Source organism: Larimichthys crocea, chromosome VII, assembly GCF_000972845.2.
Source record: "Larimichthys crocea isolate SSNF chromosome VII, L_crocea_2.0, whole genome shotgun sequence".
Lineage (NCBI taxonomy): Eukaryota > Metazoa > Chordata > Actinopteri > Sciaenidae > Larimichthys > Larimichthys crocea.
Window position 1 is genome coordinate 15,903,237 of NC_040017.1, and position 24,774 is coordinate 15,928,010.

The 24,774-nt window shown below is 40.5% G+C and overlaps 3 protein-coding genes across 4 annotated transcripts; 1 reads left to right on the plus strand and 2 right to left on the minus strand.

Annotated features, from left to right (window-relative positions):
• Positions 1-127: 127 nt before the first annotated feature.
• nrgnb (neurogranin (protein kinase C substrate, RC3) b) lies at positions 128-9,815 on the minus strand. Its single transcript, XM_010729640.3, has 7 exons — positions 9,716-9,815; positions 9,379-9,551; positions 9,216-9,295; positions 9,075-9,118; positions 6,388-8,164; positions 2,475-2,679; positions 128-1,102 (listed from the first exon to the last, which is right to left on the minus strand). Exons 2-7 carry the CDS (start codon positions 9,530-9,532, stop codon positions 1,047-1,049), a joined length of 2,316 nt encoding a protein of 771 aa, XP_010727942.3. The 5' UTR covers positions 9,533-9,551; positions 9,716-9,815; the 3' UTR covers positions 128-1,046.
• Positions 9,816-9,856: 41 nt separating this feature from the next.
• On the minus strand, positions 9,857-13,126 carry LOC104918024 (uncharacterized). Of its 2 annotated transcripts, XM_010729637.3 has the most exons (10): positions 12,994-13,126; positions 12,590-12,895; positions 12,401-12,454; positions 12,255-12,290; positions 12,003-12,119; positions 11,891-11,915; positions 11,746-11,786; positions 11,618-11,668; positions 11,430-11,542; positions 9,857-10,129 (listed from the first exon to the last, which is right to left on the minus strand). In XM_010729637.3, the coding sequence occupies exons 1-10, from the start codon at positions 13,040-13,042 to the stop codon at positions 9,998-10,000; spliced, it is 924 nt and encodes a 307-aa protein (XP_010727939.3). In that variant the 5' UTR covers positions 13,043-13,126; the 3' UTR covers positions 9,857-9,997. The 2 variants fall into 2 exon arrangements, with proteins under 2 accessions (XP_010727939.3, XP_019112968.2); XM_019257423.2 differs by lacking the exon at positions 12,003-12,119.
• Positions 13,127-14,189: 1,063 nt separating this feature from the next.
• LOC113746054 (multiple epidermal growth factor-like domains protein 6) lies at positions 14,190-21,200 on the plus strand. The gene is made up of 20 exons (XM_027280316.1): positions 14,190-14,270; positions 14,408-14,495; positions 14,758-14,946; positions 15,089-15,194; positions 15,296-15,529; positions 15,614-15,715; positions 15,920-16,111; positions 16,320-16,427; positions 16,923-17,115; positions 17,211-17,347; positions 17,910-18,134; positions 18,350-18,491; positions 18,646-18,769; positions 19,151-19,342; positions 19,439-19,576; positions 19,764-19,946; positions 20,021-20,215; positions 20,484-20,632; positions 20,737-20,905; positions 21,015-21,200. The coding sequence occupies exons 3-20, from the start codon at positions 14,794-14,796 to the stop codon at positions 21,198-21,200; spliced, it is 2,928 nt and encodes a 975-aa protein (XP_027136117.1). The 5' UTR covers positions 14,190-14,270; positions 14,408-14,495; positions 14,758-14,793.
• Positions 21,201-24,774: the final 3,574 nt, after the last annotated feature.

A 24,774-nucleotide genomic window follows, 5' to 3' on the forward strand; every position in this document is an offset into this window, starting at 1 on the left:
CAGTAATGTTGTACTAAAAATTGTAACTTTACCCCTCAGTTGAAGAAGAGAGATAGAGGTGACAGTAAAAGGTACTGCTCGAAACGAACAGATACTCAAACCTGAATTAATGAAGTGTGATACAGACTGAATATTTAAGGTGGATTTATTAGTGTAATGCCATGACTCTACAGCAAAGTTCAGCAATGTACTATGCAATTAGTTTTAAAGCATGAAGGCTCTGCAAAGTCTGACAATGTAATTTCACACATCTGATTTAACAAGTCAAACAATTCGAACCCACCAACACAACAACAGAGCATATTGAACCAAGGTATTGTAAGGTAAAGCTTTACCAAATGCATCTGGAGAAAAAAAAGTGTAAATACTGCATGCGGACTGTTCTGGAAGATCAGATTTATAGAAAATGCTTGAAAATGTGAGAACTTATCATGTCGTCAAAAAGATAATCAAGGCAATTGCAATCTGAATTAAGTAACTTAGAATAAATAGAACATACATAGCTACTTCTCTTTTGATGCTTTTGATGTTTTAATCATTTTTGTGAGCAAGTCAAATGGATAAATAATAGGCAAGATACAAGCACACCAGAAAACAATGCAAAATAACAGATAATTTAAGCCACTAATTACGCAAAGTCTAACGCTGATGCATACAAGGTTTATACACAGATGGTATGAAGTGATCCATCCAAAATAAGCCCTGTTTAGCATTTAGAGGACATTCATTTTCACATTCACAGATCATCATCTAAAAACTAGCACACTACCAGAAGTTTCACAAGTACATGCAGTAAGTTGCAAATTCTGGGTCAAAGACATCCGTACTGCTGGAGAAGCAGAGAAGGAGTGTTAAAGTTCACAAAATTCACACAACACACCCTCAAAAACTGTCGGTTCATTTTCTAACGCTAATTTGTGTTGAAAAAGAAAATGACTCCTGGGGGTAAAAAGGTGTGCCTGAAAGCCAGCCCAGCCGGCCTATGCCAGCCATCTCTCGCTACCTTGCTTCCCCTCTTTTTCTTCATCCAGGTCAGGACAGGGGCGTCACTGCTCTGGCACAGATGTGTCGTCTCTCTCTACTGCCCCCGATCCTCCTGTCTCTAAAAACAGAAATAGGCAAGGCGGGGTTAAGCACTGCGGAGCCTGGAAAGAACAGTTTCTGTATGTTCTCTCGTCGTCAAGGTGAAAGGCTCCAACGCACAGCCGCAAAATGTAAGGTCTATTATGAAAACACACTTAAAGAACTTCAAAAGCACATTTAAAGAACAGCTCATCAGCTGACGTAACTGATGAGCTCAAAAACCCAATTCATATGTGAAAAGGGGGTCTCCCCCAATGGGAGGTGCTTGTAATGCTCTGTTCCAGTCCGACAGGTCCATTAATTCTGCTTGGCCCTTTGAAGCATATACTGTACCCAATGCACCTGGAGCTATAAATACATCTCATACATAAGGATGCAAGGCAGCCAGCAACTGGGTTAGGTAGACTCATTGACGAAGATCCCTTGTGTCAGCCCCATCCGCAAAGAAAATTGCTTTGCCTAACGGAAAAAGGTAAAGATTTTGAGGGCTGGGAATCTATAGCATTATCTTTTCTTCTCTCAAAAGAACTTAACCAGTGTGGCTATCTGATGTGAATATGTGGAGTTCTCTTTTGTACATTTATGCAAAAAATTGTATTGCAGTCTCATTTTCAGAGATTTGATTTTGGTTTTCATAAGCATAAAATCAAATTCTTTTAACTCTCTCAAACTGAGAAAAACTATTTCCTTGCCCAAAGCTGTGTAAAATAAGAATTGTGAGAATCTTTCTGTGAAAATTGAACTTGACATTTTCCAGGTAAACTGAACTTAACACCACATCTGCAAGTGGATTCATTTATAAAACCTTTAACTGGAAAAATAATTAAAAGATTCAATCATCTGTTGCTGGAGACTGTATGGGGTAATTAAATGAGTCACTCAGTTATGTATTGCATTAATCACACTTGGGAGAACCCATAAGGGGCTCTAATAGATGTATTTAATTATGTATATCTTTTAAATGGTTTCTTTTCCTAGTGTGCAAAACGGTAAATCAGTTTGTGTTTCTACATTATACTTAAGTGTTTGGCTCTGCGAAAAAAAGGTCGTAGTCACAAAATGTTCTCTCTGACATCTTAAAATGGGACACCACTAAAATCAAAGGCTAGTGCTCAACCAACAGCATGCAGAACATCCTTAAAACTAACTTAGCTAACTTATTTAATTTCATTATGCGTAACATTTACTTTATTGTAGTGTTAGATGCTTTAACTCACAAAGCTCTCAAATAAGCAGCGTGTGCTCTCCATCACTCACTTACCTCTTGTTACCTACTGTAGTTACAGCTTCTGATGGGAGCCTCTGTTATCATCCTTATAGTCACTAGCCATAATGCCCAATTTAACGGCATTATGTGACCTAGTCTTATCCCATGGTTCTACACCACTGACCTGTGTCCCCCTGGCTGCCGTTGAGCACATCCCCAGTGCTGCTCACCTCCTCCCCTTCTGCTTTGTCCTCCGGCTTCATCTTCTTACGGGTCATGTGGCCACGGAAGCCAGCCTGGATCTTGGCAGCAGCCCTGTTGGCCTCCGGGTCATCCAGTGGGATGTCCATGATGTCCTCCTCCTCCTGGGGCCGGCTGCAGTCCTCCTGCTGAGAGCATCGAAAAGTAGAAGTTTATCACAGACGGGAAACATATTGCATGATCATACCAGGATGTTTTTTTTGTTGTTGTTGTTGTTTTTTGCCTTCAACAACATATTTTGTTGTCTTTTAGACAGTGAAGGATGTGTGCTCATTGCAGAAGGGCTCACCCTTATTACATGATTTCAAGAGGACTCTTAGGAGGTCAGTAACACACATTGCCTCCATTTTTCGCTCCCCTTCTCCTCTTGTCATATAGTGAATAATACACTGCTAGAAAAACATGTCTGAGTCAGCCTATTTTGCGATGAATTATCATTGTCTGCTGGAAAATGTTTTTAAAAGAACCATATTTAGCAGACACTGAGCAACAATCAATGATTTTAAGATCAGTGATCATTACACAAAATAAAGCTGGTGAGAAACATGTTTGGTGTAAAAAGGTGTACATTTTTTGATTGATTTAGAACTGTCTTTTCTTATTCTCATATAAACTGGAGGTATAGTGGCAAAAAGTGAGGGGTTTAACAATTCTTTTTTGGATTAAAATAACTTCTTACAGTTAAACCTGGGCCAAAAAAAGATGACCCAGCAAAATGCTGCTGTAAGCCCACATCAGCAGCTCATTCAGTGACAGAAAGTACAGCATCCAGTGTCCCACAGGAAAAATGGGGTGGGCGGAAGAGAAATTCTGGCTTGTCATAAAGTGTCAGTGGAATGGCACCATGGCTGTCGACGAGTTATGTAAACACCAATTCAAATTCTGTGGAGAATACATATCGGCTACACCCCGTGCTTTGCTTATGGATAACAGATTGACATTTCATACAAAGGCAGCCCACAGAATGAGCCCACTGTCATCCCACTACCTTGGTGAAGCAGTGCATCATGTCTCCAGTGAAACCCCTCCAGTGTAGGAGTGTGACCACCCACCTGTTCAGCCAGCATTCATTAGCCTCTCTGTCTGACTGCTCACTGAGCAGCCAGAATCCAGCTCTTTTGCAGCAGCAGAGATGACTGACTGATGCACTGAATTTTGCTGGCTTCACGCCTTCTCAGGGGTCTTATTGTTTTTATTGCCTCAGGATTCTTAGACTTAATCTGACACAAATTGATTTCAAATATTCTGATGCAAATCTCGTGTGATATTATCCATTTATAATGGAAATAGCTTGTGTAGAATTAATTAAGATACATAACCCTAGGAGCTAACTGAGTGTATTTAATTTTCTGTGAAAAATCAACCATTAGTAAGGCATAATTATTAAAATGATTACCATAATACATTTTACTCTAGTGAAATGAGAAAAACAAACACACACACACATGGAAGTTTGCAGTTTGAGGACAACCAAACATCATTAGTAACAAACTGCAATACCCAATTAAGTGTATGTGCATCTACCTGTCAAACTGATTAGTGGTTAAAAATTTAAATAATAAATGCATTAAAAAAAAGTTAATCTGAAGCGTCTACTTACATTGTGGCAGTCCATGTCTCACTCAGAGATGAGTTCAGTCTTCAGGTGAGCTGACCTGGTATGACTTGTATGCCTTGATTTCTACGTGGACCCAGCAAAGCTCTCTTTAAATGAGTCTCCGGTATAATACAGATGCCTCACTGGCGCTTACTAACAATCACTGTATGTTCAGTAACACCCGCTCACGCACAGAGTGAGAGAGAGACATAGAGTCAGAGAGAGAGGAAGAGAGAAATAAGGGAGGAGGGAGGGAGGGAGGGAAAGAGAGACCTCCTACAAACATGACAGCATGTGTTCCATCTTTTTAGTCTCATTAAGGCTGCTGACCTACTGTGTTCACATTACTGTTACAGACCTTTAACGGAGCGAAACATTCGAGAGAAAAAGTAACTGAGACAGTCTGTAGACTCTGTCAGTGATTTAAAGTTTGACAGTTTTGGCACAAGTGAGTGTGAAAACTATACAGTCTGGATATAAATAAGGGAAAGTGTCTACCACATGCTCTGAGCAAAATAAAAAATCACAAGTTGCGGTGTTACTAATGAATATTTAAAAAATAATAAAATTCCCCAAATAACAGATGACCAACATAGAATCACTATGTTAAAGCCAGATGGCCATAAAACAATTATTGCTGACTTTCAAATTCTACTAATAGCGTGGAAATAAAACAGTGTAAGCATCTTGGGTTGTTTTACACTAGGAGGTGTTATAAATTTATTAGAGGCAGAGTGAGCTAACAGCTCTCTCCATCCCTCTGATCCCAGCTGGTATGGCCGCCCACACTCCTCTACCAGCCTCAGAGACAAGACGGAGAGGGAGAGAAGCAGAAAACATCCATTTATCTGAGTTATATATCTCTGACATTAACGCTCTCCTGCTGGTTTGCTAGCCAGCTATCAAACAATATGTTAAGTTAGCCTCACGCCTGATTTCACTTTGTTAATTTGATGGAATGACAATGTAATTAAATCTACTGTAATCAATCATGGTATAGTAACTCTGCTCACATTAGCCCAGTCATTAGTGCATCTAACGCAGCATGTGTTCTCCACATGATTAGAGTATAGGAACATGATTGCGGGCACTTAAAAAACTCAGTTCAAGGCTGGAAAATTCAAACAGAAAAACCAGACAAGGCATCTGAGATGCTGCAGCTAGGTCACTGTTAGAATAGATGGCCTATATATTGTACAGTTTTGTGGTAGCTTTGTTCCAGCTGAAATAAATTCTGCCACTAAGCAAGAGTATAGGAAACAGCAATGCATGTAAAAAAAAAAATACAGAAAGTGCTGTTTTACTGTTTAATCAGTCAGTTAGAAACTGCTATTAAAGGTAGATCACTAATACAGATGGTGCATAGCAACTATCAGCATCACCATCTCCTATTAATTCCATGACGACACTAAGAGAGAGCAGGATGGTGAGGGGTTACCATGGTAACATTCTTAGTAACCCTTCCTACACTCCCTCCCGATGTGTTTGGAGCCCTGTTGGTCCAGACAAATCAGACAGGGCTCACTGAGACAGCAGTAAAAATGTTAGAGGCCTAATTCACAAGACAAATTGTTCAGTCTGTCTTTTATGATGACAGATTACAGAATGAAGTTTCAATCTGTGGAGGCTGTAGTGGCTCCCATGAGGAGAGTCGATCTGGCACTAACAAAGCCACGGTATTGCAGTTTTGTAAGGCAAAGTCCTCAAACAGCATCTTGGACCCGTATGAACAAAGACGCAGATTAAGGTCAGCTAAACTCTGAATTCAGTGAGGAGGATTTTGATGTTTTTCCGCCCCTGCCGATGACATTCAAAGTTTATCAGAGCAACCGCCACACGTCATCCAGAAAATGAACTATTTTGGAGATATTTTCAATCACCCACCCCTAGAGAGTCCAGGGGAAAAAATAAAAAATTGAGGGCCACTGTTGATCAGACTTGTCCTTGAAGGGTTTATTTATATAGGCTACCTGAGACAGGAATGGGAGCAGAGCAGACTGTAGCCTTACTAAAGACACCTCTGTCTGAAACTGAACATATTGTCTCAGCCTGCTGATGAAAGTTGTTTTGAGGTGCAACAGCCTATATTATATTCAAATCATCATATAAGTTTTGGGAAACATGATATACTATCAGGGCTAGTTCCTCATCACAAAATATGTTCATTGATATGTCAAGGTGCATGAAAATGTGTGAAATATGATGAGTCACTTCTGTATTAAGAAACATCAAACTTTACCTTGTCACCACTGTCGCCTTCAGGCTCTGTGGAGTCCTTTTCAGATTCAAGTGGCCTTTCCTCCTCCAGGTGGTCAGCAGCTGCCCGATCTGCAGTTTGAGAGGGGCTGATTCTGCCCTCTTCACCCACTGCATCTTTTTCAGAATCAATCTTTTCTTCTTGCACAAGTCCCCCCGCTCCTAATATTGTCTCCTCTGATGTGACCTCTTTTTCTACCTCTGTATCCTCTGGCTGTGACTCTGCAAGTGTTGTCTGACTCTCCTCGTTCTCCTCTGGTAGACGCTGAGCCTCTAAAGTTTCACTCTCTGCCTCCAGAGCAGCAGTTGATGTATTTGACTGGGTTACTTGGGATGAGTGATTTTCAGCACCACCATCATTAATTTCTTGATCCTCCACCTCACTGTAACCTTCTGTATGTATGTCCTCTGTATCGCCTCCTATTGTGTCTGTTGTCCCATCTTCATTCAAGTCAGCGTCCTCTGACTTAATCTGGTGAATTTCGCCTTCGCTCTTCTTCTCGTTATCTTCATTTTTATTATCCGTTTCATCCTCTGGGTTCTCTTCGTCTGCCTCGCTGGTGGGCTGATGTGACGAGGCGATGGTTTTAACACCTTCTCCCTTCTCATCATCCTCACCATCATTTTCATTAGAGTCATTTGCGTCCACCTTCTCTTTTATTATATCAGATCCCTCATGCTGACTTTCCATTTCCTCACCTTTAGAGTTCATTTCCTTCTCATCGCTCACCATTTCGGGTTCTTCGTGGTCTTGTGTATCTGATATATTTTGGTCTGTTTCCAATCCAACTTCCTTGGATTCTTCTTCCTGTTGCATTTCTAATATGTCCGTCTGGAAGACCTCCACTGAGTCCTCCTCCTCTGGCTGTTTCTCACTGATCTGCTCGGCCTCTGGAACATCTTCAAAGCTAATCTCAACCAATGAATCCTCCTTTGGTATAACACTACTGTCTAAACCACCCTCCACTTGAGTTAAACTTTCATGTATTCTCCCAGTCGAAGTCTCTGTTCCTTCCTCCTCCTTTGTTGTTTCTGCCTGATCTTCTGTTACTTGTTGATTGCCTTCAGGGGGTTCAGATTGAAACAATGATGACTGTATAACAGTTTCCTTTGGTTCTGAGATTTCCTCTTCAGCGATATGTGTATCATCTTCAGCAGTGTCTTCTTCTACTTTCCTCCCTGCTCCTGCAAGCTCTGTAGCACATACATCCACATCAGCCAGCCCAGAGTATGGTAAGACCTCCACTGGTTCTTCATCTTCATTTTTTTCCTCCTCTTCCGAGTCTACAATCTCCTTATCTACACCTGCAGTCTCTTGGTTATCACCTTCCTCATCTTCTGCCAACTCCTGAGCACACACATCTACATTTGAAATGCCTCTGAATGATAACAAGTCAGAGGCCTCTAACTCAGACTGAGGTATATCTTGGTCTGGAACAGAGCTGATATCTTTTTCATTAGCTGCCCTGTCAACTTGATCAAATGTAGTTATTGTTTCATCTTCCTCCTCGTCTGTCCCGCTCAGTTCATCTGGCTGCACATCTGTATCTTGGAGCTTGCTGACTGACTCCTCTTCAGAAGGTTCCTTCTCTGTTAAAATACTGTGCTTCTCTGTAATATCGTGCTTTTCTTCTTCTCCTCCCCCCGTGCTTTGAGTTAAATCATCTTCTTCAGAGACATTAGGTTGTGTGGTGGAAAGCTTTGAGGCTTCTTCTGAGTGACTGGTTTCATCTTCAGTATGGGACTCATGTGATTCTTCTCTAAAACATACATCAAAATGAAAGACGTGAGGTGAGAAACTTTCAACATGACAAGGAGAAAATTTAAGTGACAAAAACAAAACAATGTCATAATGTCTCTGTGACACTCATCTGGGACCTGTGACTGTCTTCCTGCAGCCCTGTCTTTCAGTCTCGTCCTTTCCTCTCACACTTGGCACTGCAAACCTAAAAAAGCTTTCAACACTGAGGTGCACTCTGTTACAAGTTACAGGCTTCTTTTCTACAGTGTAAAAAAAAAACCTGAATAGTTGAAGCATGATATAGGGCTATTCTATTCATATTTATACCTGCATAAAGAAATGTGCACATTATTTTAACAAATGTATACGATTATTAAATCACTTCTTCAAACTTATTTTTATAGATTTGCTTTTATGTGATATATGTGATCCATTTTATTTTATTTTGTCTATTTATTTTTCTTTGTTCTTTTTATTTTACCTTATATTATTCATTAATCCGTTCATGCCATTGTTTTTATGGCATTTATTCCCTTTTTAGACTCCTGTCCTATTTGTGCTTGTCTGTCAAGATACTTTGCAAACTCTGCTTTGGTGCTACATAAATACAGTTAAAAAAAAACAACCTTCAGTGCGGTTGGTATAATGCACGTCTGTCAAAACCTCATTTCAGGTGTAGCTGTGGAGTAATTGAGCTATGATAATTACAGTCATGTACTCAAAATTAGGCACTTTATCTCCTTCCCAATCAGGGAAAACAACAACCACGTCTACAGATGACTCCAGGTGGAAACTTTTGAGTCATAAACATGAAAAATATGACATTTTATTCTTGTCTTTTGTCACTACTCTTTCCCTCACGTCGATTCTCTCCCTTTCTCGTAGATCTTCCTGGCTGCTGCTGACACAGAACATGAGTTGAGACTCACTTGGACGTGGTCTCCTCTGTTGCAGGCACGTTTTTAGGAGTGCTCTGTCGGAGGGGTAAAGAAAAACAAAGCTGTAATGGCAAATAAACAGACACACATCAATAACAGAGGAAGAGTATATACTGCAGTATATATTCATACCCCTCTAGCCTTGAATGCATGGTTGTTATAAAATCTATCTTCCAGTTGAGCAGCCCACTCAGCAGGGTCCATGCCACTATCTACAAGCCAGACAAAGACAAGAAACAAACAGTCATTTGACGCCCATTTGTCTCCTTTTAACCACATATAAAGTCGCAGTCACCTTCTCTTTGTTTAAGAAGAACCTCAAAGTAATTTGCAGCATATTTAGGAATATCTTCAGGCTGGTCTCGTAGGACTTCTCGGGCCAGTCCCTCCAGGATGGTACCAAAACCTCTCGGGACCCGCAGGTGAGTGTTGGAGAAAGGTACTGACATTTTTAGGTCTGTAGTTTCTCTGACGTGTAGTGCACAGAAGGACAGAGAGGGTAACTTTATACACTTGATCTAACGTCGACGTTTGTAGTTAGCTGCTTTTAGACTTAAACCGCGCCAGTATATATCGATAAAGATTAAGAAAAATATCACAAAACATAAGTTAATAGTTACACCTGTTGTTACCTGGAAGTACTTGCAAGTGTTGTTTTTTTTAGTTTTGGACGTCAAGAGCTACCGTGTGTGTTGATGTTGATGAGCGTTGCTAGGCAACGGTTGTGACTATGGGCAGTGACAAGGCTCAAGCATCATGAAACTCACAAGAAAAAAACAAACCGTCTTTATTAGTAACAAATCATTACAAACACCACAAACACACACATATCAATCGCAATATCAAGTACATATAAAATAGCTGTATTATTATCTCTCTTCTCCTCTTCTCTCCCAGCAGGGACGACCTCAAAGTCAGGCATACGTGATGACTGCGTACTCGGAGTTGGTGCTCATCTTGCGGCTGACCTCTCTGGCCTGGAGCACATGCAGTCTGTCAGCTGAACGTGAGGCCTGCAGGTGAGACCTTGATTCATCTCCCCACCGCTGGAGGTAGAACCATAGAGAGAGAGAGAGAGAGAGAGAGGGAGAGAGAGAGGGAAATAAAAAAATAAAAAAATAAAAAAATCTATGAATAGCCAACCTTTTTTTTTTTGAATGACCCCTTTTCTATTTCTGAATAAACTGACCACATGATTGATGGTATATTTTATTTATATTTCATAGCATGCGTAATGCGTGAAAATAAAAGAACAGAAGAACTGATAAACTGCATAAATAACAAAACAGAAAAACAAGTGATTTTAATGAATATTGCTGATGTTTTTCTGTACAGATTTCTGTCTGTATTATACTTTTTCTAAACCTATTTTTAAGGGTTAGAAAAAGCAAACAACCAGCCTTCCTTTTCTGACATATTCAGAGTTTTCTTCTTCATTGTTCTGGTTGTTATGATGGCTTACTTTTCTAAGGCAGGCAGGCTTTTTAGCATAGTAATTGCTCTGTATATAATATAGCTGTTTTTCAAGTCTGGAAAATTTTTTTCTAAAGTTTGTATTTTTAAGAATTATCTAAACTTTGAAAATAACTATTTCATCTAGTTTTACTTACTCACAGAACTAATCAATCCTGTGAAATGGGTCAAAGTTATATCTTCTTTCTTACACTCCTTAAATAGATACTGCGGGTGCATAAGTGATCACATATGGTGATAACCATTGTTTTAATCCAAAACAAATTTTACTTGCAATTTGCAGATGTGTACATTGAGAATGGTGTTAAAATTTAAACAATATATCCATTTAAATGCCAGTTTTATTAGGTATATATTTATATCTAAGATAACACAAATTAATGCAACACCCCTGCAATAACCCCTCTGGTTTCATCAGGGTTATAATCAGTCTTTTTTAAACTGTTTTAAAGAGGTGTTGAATCAAGTTATTTTGGAGGATGATACTGTTGAATTGCATCGTGTTATACTGAAAGATGTGACCTAATAAACTGGCAGCTGACTATGTGCTTATTCATGCTCATGCAATGCACAAAAACAAGTAAGATAAACTTTGCTAAAGATGAAGTTATGAAACTGTGATAGAAAGTGAGTCCACACATACAGTAGTTTTTGAAGCCGTGAGCTGTCTATAATGCATAGCCAGGCGACTGCGCATTCATATTCTGGGAATTTATTATGCCTCCTTGTATAACAACAGCAGTGAACTATAAGTGATCGCTGTAACATAGATGGATTTATCAGCTTTAGATTCATATATGTGATTGGGTGTTGCAAAGAGTTGCACACAGAAGAAAGAAGAATAAGCTTACAAACATATAAACTGTCTCTCACCTCTTTTTGATCTCCAGGAGTCAAGTAGCAGACCTGAGTGAGCTCTGGTGTACTAACGCCTCGTACAGTAATCATTATGTCAGCATATGGAACCTCTGTGTCACTCTCATTATCTGTGTCAAAGAAATGGCTCAATATATCAGTAAGTCTTTGTATAGTAGACAGTTATCTACCAGAGATCATCTTACCTGGAGTAGGAATCCTCAAAGTCACTCTTTCACTTTGTGTCACTAGCGGCCCTGCATGGGGAATATAACAGGTTTAAATGGCAGGTTGAATTTGGAGCACTTTATTTTTGACAATTTTATCTGTTTACCCTTTACTGGTGAGACGACAGAGTGAGGAGGCAGTGGTGAGCTGAAATAGTAATTCACAAAGAAATGAACTAATGAAGCTTTTACCAAAATGCCATATTTTTAAAACAAAGATTTTCCAAATAGCCATTCTTAAATTATACTCACCCTGATCTGGACACGACAGGCTCCCCTGGAATGTATGATATTATTATTATTAGTCAGAAATATTTCCTTTGTACAGTAAGTGTATGTTCATAGTTTAGTATTGTGTGATCACCTTTACAATTCCAGCACTGTTTGCTTCGGCTCAGCCACAGATAAATAGCTAAAGCTGCAAGCACCGTGGCCACAGCAACAGTAACTGTTGCTAAAACCTTAATTCCAATAAATTCTCCTGTTAACATGGAAACAACTTATTAACTTGGATTGTAAAGGCAACATTTACTTTTCAGTTCCACAGAAAGATGTACGTAATCATAAAAATATACGCTATTACATTCTAAATGCACCAATAAACTTTGTATCTCACCTCCATTTGAATCCTTTGGCTTAGCAGGAAAAGATGCTGAGAAATGAACATAGTATATATAAATATAAAAGTAATGCGTACAAATAGTATATAGTTAAAACTGTCGAACATTTTCTTTATTTGTTTTTAACATATACGATCCTCACCATTTTTAGTTTCAGTCTTCGGGGTAACTGTGAAGTTTGGGGCTTTTGTTTGTCCTGAAAACAAACAAACAAAACACTGAAATTAGATCCACTTCTGGTTTTGTAACATTTGTTTATTTGTTGTTTTGTTAAAGAATTGCCAGAAAAGAAAAGATATATATTGATTTTCATATAAAAATATTTGTCTACCTTGGAGTCGCAGCAAAACAATGCGCTCTGTTTTTTGTGGAAGACGAATATCATCTGTATCTTCAGAGTAGCAGGTATAGTTCTTGATATCTTCAGTGGACAGATTTGATAGTTGAAGAGACACTGTACAAACTGTGCCTAGGCTGACCCGTGTCCTGTGACAGCCAGAGTTGTCTAAAACTTTACTCCAACAGCCGCGAACAAATCCAGAGGAGCAGTTGTAGGTGCAGTTTAATGTAAGAGAGTCCCCTAATGCTACAGTCAAGAAATCAATGGGCATCTTCATATTAACAGAGCTCACAAAATCTGCAGAGAGAAGAAATTTCAATTAACTTTACAAAAACAAACATTATATTACATCAAATACAGAGCATGATTTTTACAGACGAGTATATTGACTTTACCTTTTGTCACCCAAAGAAAGAGCAAAGTGAAGTGGACGTGGATCATCATTGTTCTCAGTGTTTCTGATTCCTTCTGCCTTTAAACATGCAATCAAATATCTTGTGCCCTGTCTTGTACTCTGCTGATGTTTGCACCTGCAGAAAATGCTAAATTACCCACATATGTGCTCCAACCCGTGGGTTAGGGCACAGGAAGTGGTATACAACAGGATTCAGAGGAGTGTAAAAATAATTCATAACTTTCCATGTATTGAAACTGACTTCCTGTTAAGTAAGTTTTTGTTGAAAATAGGTCAAAAGCATATACTCTTGAACATAATGATACAGCTGACATGCCAACATGTCTAAGTGAAGAAAATTTTAACTATGCAAAGCATACATTTTGCATTTTACATTTTGAAGAAAGCAACACATGACAATGTGGTTAACACACATGTCTGCAGCTGCACCACTGCAGCTCACTCTCAGCATGAACAGACGATGTGGCATTGTTTTTCTACTGAAATGAAATCACTTATTTTTAATTTTGTACCCTTTGAAAATAACAAAAAAAAAAGGGTCTTTTGTGACAAAGCATCCAGTGTTAGCCCCTGGATTGATTTAAGTGATTCCAGAAATGCATCTGATATTTCATATCTTTATAACCCCTAAATTAATTACACAAGTAGCATAAATAATTGAAGCCATCCATTAACAGAGACAATATCTGGGTTAGCTTTAGCACATACTCATGCATTATGAAAGTGAAAGATATAGTTACAGAACATCATTGCACACCATTATCAGGTAAAGCAATCACATGGGAATCACATTTCGTGCTCATGTTTCCCTTTCAGTGACTGAGGGCCTCTCACTTTCATGCCTTTAAACAATCAGTCATGTAGGCTCAGACCAAACAGTCCTGAATGAAAATACACAAAAAAAGAAATAGTATGGACTCGATAAGAGATTCAGTGATAATGTGCTCGTGGAAAATAATGCACCTGTTCTGTTTTTCATGGATTTTTCTGCTACTGACACAATCTGGACTTACCTCAGGTAAGAGCAATGTTGCCTTTCTCTCAGTATATTTAATGAATTAAGCTAATTTAAGAAGAAACAAAACCACAGTCACACATGCTGATTAATGACATCCTTCTTGACATTAATTTATGTGTAGAAGAATCAGCTGAAGGCAGTGCAGACCTCCTCCTCGTTGAAGAGACAGACATTTATCAATGTCCAGAAGGAAAATACTTCTCCTACCAGCTCTGTTTAGAGTGCCCCTCTGGTCATTTGTAAGTTATCAATATCTTAAAAATTACTCACCTGTATTTTTTTACAGGTACTAATAGAACTTAAAAATAAGTATCACACGTAAGAATTTGCATTTTCTATTGTAATGTATTTAATAAAATAAATTTCTGTTAAATAGTTGTCCTGGAAATGTATCTGCACCTCATAGATGTCCAGCAGGAACATTTAACCTCTACACAGGGAAAAGTAGTATCAGTGACTGCAAGGTAAGACATTACACAACACAGTGGTTCCCAAAGGTTTTCTGTAATGCCCTTTAAAAAGATGCCCGAAAGAAAGTGCATATTTCACTTGTTAGTCTTTTTCACAACAAACACTGAAAAGCACAGGTGGATCCAATAACATCAACAAGGACTCTCTCCCTGATTATTGCAATGTAATGCAGCCATTATTGATTATCTACACCTGTGTGTGACAAGTTGAAATGTCTGCTGTGAAAAATGTCTGAAAAATTTCTGTATGTTGCAGTCTTGCTTTCCAGGTCTGATCAGTTCAGAGGACAGAATGGACTGTAGACTGTGTCCTGCCGGTTTCTCATGTGATCCAGCGAATGGGACCCTCTCTTTATGCCCCCCAGGACAACATTCTCCCAAGGGGGTCCTTCAGTGTTTGCCCTGCCCTGTAGATTCTATCTGCACATCTGGATTTCCTTTCAAAGTAACTACTGGCAGACTTTTTTCAGTTACAAAATCCTTCCTTCAAAGTGTGTTGCATCTGAGAGACGTTGCTAAAGTGTATCTGAATTTTTAAGTATATTTAAACCATGATGATTCTCCTTTTATTCATATGTGCCTTGTAGTGCGGGCCTGGCATGGAGCCTAACACAGATCACACTGCGTGTGATGACTGCCTCCCAGGCTCATATTCCACAATGTGTAGCATCCAGTGTCTGCAGTGTCCAGCAGGTAGTGCTGTAATAAAAAGACAATTAACATATGAAATCTGCTGTTAATTTGTGATAGGAAATAAAATCCCACAATTAAAATGTGTCCTCTGCCTGCCATAGGAAGTTACTGTCCAGATAATCGCATGAAACAGCCGCTTCCCTGTCCTCCTGGTTGGTCTTCCACCCCTGGACAGACCTACTGTCTTAGTTGTAATGATACATCTTTGCTGTGTGGGGGAGCTGTGGCCCCCCAATGGAACAAGCCAGTCCACAGGTCTGGTCACATAACCACCTGTCGACCAGGAACATACAAAGACACAAGGGATGGGTTATCGTGTGTGACGTGTCCAGTAGGTGAGTGTTTATCACTGCACACTCCCATTTATTGCACTTTCCTGTCCTTCTAATATGTATCTGTACATGTTTTGATTGCCCTAGGTCATTATTGTGTAGGAGGTGTAGCTGTTCCCTGTCCTGCTGGGAGTTATGGCCCTAAAGAAGGTCTACGGAGGCTGAGAGACTGCACAATCTGTCCTGCAGGTGGCAAACCATCCATATTGTTATATTCAGTTTGACATCCAATACCTATAATCTATGCAATCATCTCACTATGTATAGGCCTACCCTTAAATCTACAGTGTCTTAAGCCCAGCAGACCAGTTTTACTTGGCTAATTGTTTATTATGTCTTCATTATGTAAAAAAAAACATTTTTGTGAACTTATCTATAAATACTTTTCTCAAGGGTTTTACTGTCTGGAAGGCAGCTCACAGAGACCCACCTCCCAGTTCATGTGCCCACGGGGCTATTACTGTGAGGAGGGCACCGCCACCCTTCATGGGTCACCTTGCCCCGCTGGTACAGCGGGGGAACAACTGGGTCAGACAAGTAGGGCAGCCTGTAAGAGATGTAGAGAAGGGCGCTTCTGTCCTGCAGGTAAGTCTTAGCACTAATACACTGACTTCAATGGAGCAACAATACTGGAATACAAAAAAAAAAAAGTGTCACAGCAGAAGATCGATTTTAGATGTGAAATGTTACTGCAGGATGCACTGTGCCTACTGTTCTCTTTTATATGTCATTCATATCTGTGTGTGTGTGTGTGTGTGTGTGTGTGTGTGTGTGCCTATGCGTGATACTCTAGGCTCATCTGGGCTTGGCTTGCCCTGCGCTCGGGGGAGATACTGTCCTGCTGGCTTGGAAGAAGTGACATGTCCTCGAGGCACCTTCACCCCTCACGAAGGAGCAATAAGTAAGTTTGTGTGCCGTATTGTTACTGTTTTATACTCAACATTTATCAAGTTATATTTCATTATTTACAGTATTGATTTTTCTCCTGCATTTTAGGTATTTGGGAACAGTCCCTGTGCAGCTAAGATTAAACTATTATGGTGCTATAGCAGTCCATCATAGCAAAACTCAGTGGTTATATAAAGATATATGTCTTAGATCCCATGGAAAACTTAAATATATGGATGAAGCCGAAAGAAAAAGCAACAAATGGATGCCAAGAGAGCAAAGAAAGATTTCTAGCAACAAAACAAACAACTGTTGATGGCAAGCTGTAGCCCAGTATAGACATACATAATAGATGCACACAGTAACACAGGGGCAGGAGTAACACAGGGGCAGATAGCAAAAACTCTATTTGATACCTTAAAATAAATCAGACAGACTAATAAAGTAGGCCTATGGTGTATTGAAAACCTACAGTACATTCATCTTGACATGACACTCTTCCACCCAGGTGTGAAGGACTGTCTCAAATGCCCAGCTGGATATTATTGTCCGGCGGGGACACGCGACCCTGTTCCCTGTCCACCAGGCTCCTTTAACCCTTTAGAGGGTCAGGACGAGTTGGCCGATTGCAGGGAGTGCTATGCAGGGAAGGCCTGCACACAAGTAGCTCTGAAAGCTCCCGATGTGGACTGCATGCAAGGGTGAGTGATGTCCTCAGTGATACTGCAGGTTTGTGTTTTCGATATACTGCATATTTGAGTGAGATAGTTCTGATGTTTTGACTGAATCTTGATAGGTATGTGTGTCCCCCTGGTTCCTCCAAACCCAACGCACTGACCAATGCCTGCCCACCAGGGACACTGAGCAATCGCACTGACCTCACTGACCGCTCACAGTGTCAACGGTGCCCAGCACGATATGCATGTCTTCGAGGTGCCATTTATCTTTCGCATACAGTATATACATGTTCAGTTGGCCTTGTTTCATAGTATCAGAAGACAACCTTTAGTTTGTCATTATAAATGGCTGGTAAAGTGGGCCTGAAATAAGGCCAGCTGAACATATATTCAGTTCAGTTGGCCTTATTTCATAGTATCAGGAGAAATTAATTTGGCTTTATGCTAAATAAAGCTGTGTGATGTATCAATATAATACATGTTTTGTGATTTTAGTCAACATATAGAAATAGCCCTTGTGTTTGTTTCCTAGTCTTGAGTGGTGCACGAATCTGCCTCTATTCATTTGATCACTATGTCCACATTAATTATTTATTATTATTAATTACACATTAATAACTGACCTAAGGTTTTCATGTGTGTAAACAAGTTAGCTAGCTGTACTAGTAATCCCCAAAATAAACTGTCACCATTAATATATTTGTTATGTTAAACATGTTGTGATATTTAAAAAAAAAAAAGAAGCTTTAAATCAATTAAATCTATAGTTTGCAGTTTGCTTTCCCACCTTGATACCTATACTACTTGTGCTTCATCAGGAACTGGTGGCATCCAGAGACCACCACTCTCCTGCTTTGCAGGGCATTATTGTCCCTCTGGAACTATGTTCCCCACCCAGTACAAATGTCCTGTGGGGACATGGAGTGGTCAAAGTGGATTAGAAGCTGAAAGGGAGTGTCGGCCATGCCCAAAGGGTTGGTACTGTTTGGCTGGATCTGGATCTCCGTCAGGTCGATGCAGCTCTGGACACTACTGTCCTGAAGGTACACATGAGTGTGACACAATATAGGAAAAATTGATGGTATATTAAGTAAATTAATTATTTTAACACAACATTATCTTTAAAGTAGTCAATTCAATACTTTTTCAAAGACTAAATGGAGGGTTCTGTATGCAATATATTTCACAAAATAACATGTGTAACATGTAATCATGAGCGATTCATATAGATGTAACTTTTTTGATGTTACATCAATAGGGACCGCATATGGCACCCAGTTTCCTTGCCCTGCAGGCACCTACAGTATGCAAATGGGTAACCGATACAAAGAAGACTGCCTGCTTTGTCCTGAAGGCTCATTCTGTCAACAGGGCACCTCCAAACCTTCACCCTGCCCACCGTAAGCAGTAGCTTTCTGACAGAAAGAATATGTGAGAATGATGATAAGGAGGATGACGATCTGGAAATAAAATTGCCATATGGGGTAAAATAAAGAATTAAGCTTGTGCAGTGAATATGATTTAGTATATCCGCTCTGCCCTGTCTTTCTCCAGCTCCACATTTCGCCATCTGAAAGGAGGTCGAAGACTGGAGGACTGCTCTGTTTGCCCTGCTGGCTATTTTTGTCCCCACTCAGCCACTGTCAACCCCAGAGTGTGTGGAGCTGGCAGCTACTCTGTAAGGCACCATCTATAACACAGTCCGCTGTGACTGGTCAACTGACCAAGCCAGTGGAAACCAGAGCTGGTGTATTCGCCTCGTCCTTCCATAAGCCACTCTGATTGTCCTATTTTTAGATTAGCATTTTCCACCCACAGTGATATCGTCTTACATTACTCACCATGTATGTACATCTGTAAATGTCAGCAAGACGAGTAGTTAAAGTCAAATTTTATTATAGTTCTTCTTTGCTGTCACCAGTGAAGCAATGTCAGAATTGTTCGATCCTGCTCTCCCTTTTCAGTTTTCAGTCTGTATTTTTCTCTGTCCCTCCCCCATGCAGGTTGATATCTTTAACTTTAACCCTGTGAATCTTCCATCATGTTCTCTTGTGTGTAGGACGAGGGTTCTTTGGAGTGTTCGCCATGCTTGCAGGGCCACTACTGCAGTAATGAGACCACTAGTGAGGAAGCCATGTTGAGTGTGATGGTGTGCCCCCCAGGCTTTCTCTGCTCTCAGGGTTTAGCCAGAGACCCCCAGCGCTCAGCCACCCTCTGTCCTCGAGGCTCGTACTGCCCCGGAGGAAGCATTGTAAGTTAGAGAACAATACATACAGCAAATACATAAATTTACATGGTCTGCTTTTCAAAGGTTTAAAGCACCATTTAAATGTGATTTCCTTAACAGGATCCCAACCCCATTCCTTGCCCCAATGGTACCTACAGTGAAACTCCTGGTCTGCGTGACGCCAGTGAGTGTATCCAATGTCCTGAGGGGAAGTACTGTTACTCCGAGCAGCCTCTGGAGCAGCCTATTACGGGTCCTGTAAGTTCTCAAGGAATGAAATATACAGCAATTTAAGATACAAAATACAAATATAATAAAGTATCTTATCATAGGTTTTAATGCTTTAATGCTAAGCATTTTTGTTTATAGATGAAGATTGCACTTCCAAAATAAATATATCTAATAATATACATATATATTTGTTTTGTATGCTTTATTATTTCAGACAGGGGTGTGTCCTTCAGGGCACTATTGCCCCCTAGGGACAGGGAACCCCTACACCCACCCCTGTCTGCCTGGTCGATATCGGAACAACACACTTGGTCACAGTGGAAAAGCCTGTGTGTTATGTCCATCCAGGCATTACTGCGACAGACTGGGGACTCACATGCCCTCAGTCTGCCCTCGGGTAGGAATATCCAGCATTTTGAAAAAAGCTGTGTTGTTACATGGATGAGATCTGATGAGTTCTCTTTGTCACAGGGCTTTTACTGTCCAGAAGGCAGTTCTGCTCCTGAACCGTGTCCTGAAGGAACCTTCAGTTCACGCCCAGCTCTCAGTGATGGGTCTGAGTGCTCCTCTTGTGGTGGAGGCCTGTATTGCGCCGGTGTGGGACTCACAGAGCCATCTGGAAGCTGCAAAGAGCGCTTCTACTGTAGACAAGGAGCCAAGTCTGCAGTATGAAAATGCTATTTTAATAATTTATCAAAAAGAGGTTGCTTGCCAGTATTATTCTTTTTTTAATAAATATATTTTGATCCCTCTCTCTCTCTTTGCACATGTGACAAATATTAAGCCAGTTTATACTTTCTAATTTTTTCTGTGGTGATGAAACTATTATGAAGCATTAGATTGTTACAGTATGTATCACATTATATTAACAGAGGAATAAAAATATTTCACTATAGTTCATATTCTTCTCTTTATGTACTGTGACTATGTTCAGACTCCTGTGGATGGGCCGACAGGAGGTTTGTGTCCAGCAGGAAGTTACTGTCCTCTAGCGTCATCCTCTCCCCTCCCCTGTCCTCCTGGAACCTTCAGCAGCAGCGTCGGCCTCAGTAGACTTGAGGAGTGTGTCAGCTGTCCACCAGGGTAATGCCATCCACGTTCACATATGAATATGATTAGTAAGATATCAGCCTATTTCTTTAAGGACTATGTAAAGTAGAAACTCAATATACTTCTTTTGCTGTCAGTTTCTATTGTTTAGGTTCCAACAACACCTCACCTTCAGGCCCTTGTATTCCTGGTTTCTACTGTACCGGTGGTTCAGCTTCGCCTGTTCAGAATGAAGCACAGAAGGGTTATTATACCTTAAAGGGGGCAGCCAGGGCACAACCGTGCCCTCTTGGCACTTTTCAGACGGTAGGAAATAATCCATACTGAATGCTAAGTGCTGGAAGTGTACTGTTAGAATTAAATTATGAGGTAAATTCATGTTCAAGGTTATCTCCTCATCTATTATCCTCCACAGCATCGAGGTGCAGAGTCATGCGTGGAATGTCAGGGAGGCAGACTGTGTAACCAGACAGGCTTGTCCCAGCCATCATTGTGTCCCACAGGACACTACTGTCCTCCAGGGTCCTCTATTGCTCGACCCTGTCCCCCTGTCAGTATCTGTGTGTTAGCATGTGTGTGTGCTGTGAATGTCAGCATTTAAAGTTCATGGATTGCTGTTATCCTCGTTGAGATTCACATAATGTTATAAAATTATACTCATTATTTAGGGCTCTTACTCGGATCAACCTGGTGGCGATTCTGTGGAGCACTGTCGGCCATGTGAAGCAGGCTGGTTCTGCAGCAGAGTTGGCCTCTCGGGCCCTCAGGGTCTTTGTGACCCGGGACATTACTGCACCTCTGGAGCCTCCACTGCCTCTCCAGTAAGACGTAATGAATAACAGCTTTGATAACTCTGCTTCCAGCTGTTTTTCCCGACAACAGATGTTTTAGTAAAAACCAAATAGTTTACTTCTGTAGTAGTTACTCTCATAGCAGTCTATAAAGTTCCGATAAAGTCTCTTCCCACCTACCTAAGGTCATACACAGAGAAAGAGTATGGATACAGTCACCTCTTGCAGGTATTGAAAGGAATTTAATTAACTCCTATTTTACTGATTTAATGTCATTAGTTTTTTTTGTTCCTTCCATATGCAGTGTGACATGAAACTAGGCTCCAAGCATTTCATATGTACTATGATTTATGAATGATATACATGGTGGTGCTATGTGCTTGTTGATTTTCGCTTATTACTTGTGAGGCAATCCTGTATTTTGTTTGCATATCACAGTCTTAAAGAGGTGGAAAAATCTTGGTTTTGAAGTTCTCTAAGTTGAAGCCGTGTAGTTGATTTGATGGCAGCTATTAATTTCCCACACATTTTGACTGCTAAAGTGTTTTTCTGTCATTGGATATGAATATGAATTTAGAGGCATGTTTAGTGCAGGTTTGCATTTCTTAAATAAATAATTATGTTTGTTTTCTTTGGATAAGCTGCTGGTAGTGCGTGGGAAATGAATGACAGCTACCAACTCAATCTACCCACAGCTTTAACTTTGAAACTGGAACTGAAAGCCAAAATGATTGATGATGAAACTTTTTCATACTCTGAAGATTACTGCCACCTTCCTATAGGTTGCCGTGGCCTCCGGCGGTGTGTGTTCTGCAGGTTACGTCTGTCCACGAGGAACCATGCACCCACAGCAAAACCCCTGCCCTGTAGGGACGTGGAGCAGCATGATGGGAGCACAAAATCTGTCCTCCTGCTGGCCCTGCCCTCCAGGTCACTACTGCAACAGTACTGGACTCAGTCAGCCCTCAGGAATCTGTGATACAGGTATGGGAATTAATAATAAGTACAATGGGTTGAAAAGTAGTTTGATGTTTTAAAACATTAAATGTTTTTAAACTGGCAAATGCTGTAAATATGGAACACTTTTATTTATAGGATGAGAAGTGTTTTTTATATATATATATATTCATCGACTGACCAATCAAGACTATTATTTTATGGTTAGATGAAGATGTCTGTCCTTTCTTTTCTCACTTTATGTCAGTCAATTCTACTATCTACTTATTTATAGGGTATTACTGTTCAGGAGGAGCCATGTCTTCAATGCCCTCAGACGGTGTGACAGGAAACATTTGTCCAGTTGGACACTACTGTCCCATGGGTGCATCTTCTCCTGTGGTTTGCCCTGATGGAACGTACTCAAACACTACAGGTATAGGCAGTTCATTTTATGGAACAGCATGACAAATCAGGTATCAGGATGCTTCACTATCTTATTTCTTTTTTTGGATGAAGGTTCAGAGGCGTGTGATGACTGCCCCACTGGGACTTACTGTCTGTCAGGTGATGGTGTCCGTTCCTGTCCAGCAGGACATTATTGTCTTGGCGGTGGTGTGGAAGGTATCCTACCCTGCCCTCCTGGCACATACAGCCCTCAGTTTGGCCTTAGCCAAGTGGAGCAGTGCCTTATTTGTCCAGCAGGTGAGAGTATTGTCATATCGTTGTCTTCATTGCTCTGCAGTACACTGCAAAGTCTTTCATTAAATGTTAAGTGAGCCGAATCTGATTTTTATGTAAAAAGCTTTTTTTAATTTATTAATTGTGTTGGAAAAGCCAATAATGTAGTTTTATCACATTTAATTATTTAGAGGAGAAATTGACGATATCTCCACCTGATGATGCTTTCCTTTCTTGCTGTGTTAACAGGGTTCTTCTGTGATGACTGGGGTCTGTTTGAACCTACTGGACTCTGCCAAGCTGGATACTACTGTATAGCAGGTACACTATGTGAATGAGGGCAATATTACCATCTATCACTGCTACCTAACATAAAGACCTGCTACTGTACAAAAGGGGCAGTGTGCTGCTGACTACTAAACTTATCTTAATTGTACAACTTCTCAAGGTGTAAACTTTCAGAACCCAGACGGCAACTTCAGCACAGGAGTTGGAGGAGCATGTCCGAAGGGGAGGTATTGTCCTGAGGGCTCCAGTCTGCCACTGCCCTGTCCACCAGGAACCTACTCTGACAGGTTGGTGGACCTAAATATGACACATACACACTTCTAAACATGTAACCCTTTTGTTCTACTATGTAACTGTATATGTTTGTGTGTGTATGATTACAGTCTATATCTGATAGACACCCTTGGCTGCAGTCCATGTCCAGCGGGTCATTTCTGTGACGCTGCAGGTCTCACCCGTCCATCTGGACTGTGTCAAGCAGGATTTTACTGTCCGGGGGGAGACATAAAAGCCACAGGCAAAATATTACGTTTTACGTTTTTTCATGAGATGTTTGTGCTTGTGGAATGATGGGATGAAGAGATTTACTCTAGTACTCCATCTTTTCTGCAGGATAAGTCATTATCAAATGACAACACAATGATTTAACAGTTAATTAACCAATGATTAATCTTCCTACATGAGATGAAATGCTGGAGAGTAGAGCTAATATACAATGTGTGGACAGAAATCTTATGAATAAGCATCAAACAGAGAAACAGATGCTGATAAATGCAGAAAATCTGAATGTGTAAGGGTGGTTTGTTGAATAAAAGATTACTGAATTAATTAGGGTTTATCACAGGATTTAAATGAAGGGCTTAGCTGTCGTAATCTCAGTAATTTACCACATCTAATAGTTTTTTTTCCTTTCCAGGCTCAGAGGGAGGACTTTGCCCATCAGCTCATTACTGTCCTGAGGGTAGTGCGAGCCCAATGCCCTGCCCAGCTGGGACCTACACCAACCTCACAGGCCAGTCAGTGTGTTCAAGCTGCCCTGCTGGATACTACTGTGCAGAAATGACTGGCAACTTCAACAAGTTTCCCTGCCCGCCTGGATTCTACTGCCCTGATGGTAGACTCACCCAAAACAGTATCAGTCACGATCGTGGCTCTTCATGAATGTCTTGGAAAAACGTTGACATAGTGTAGATAGCATAGCGGATCTCTAAAGAAACAGATCTCTATCAAGGAGCTTTTTGTTGTTCTGATTGTCAATGTAGCACTTGTTTGAAATCTAACTGTATTATATGCATAGGCACAAGACATGCCACCCAGTTTCCTTGTCCTCGTGGATACTACAACCCAGAGCCCATGACTCAGAGTTTGGACAGCTGCCTGCCTTGTCCTCCAGGACACTACTGTGAGAAGGAGAGGCTGACCAAAGTGTCTGGAAAATGCAAGGCTGGTCAGTAATAGGGTCTTTGTTTATTTCTACCA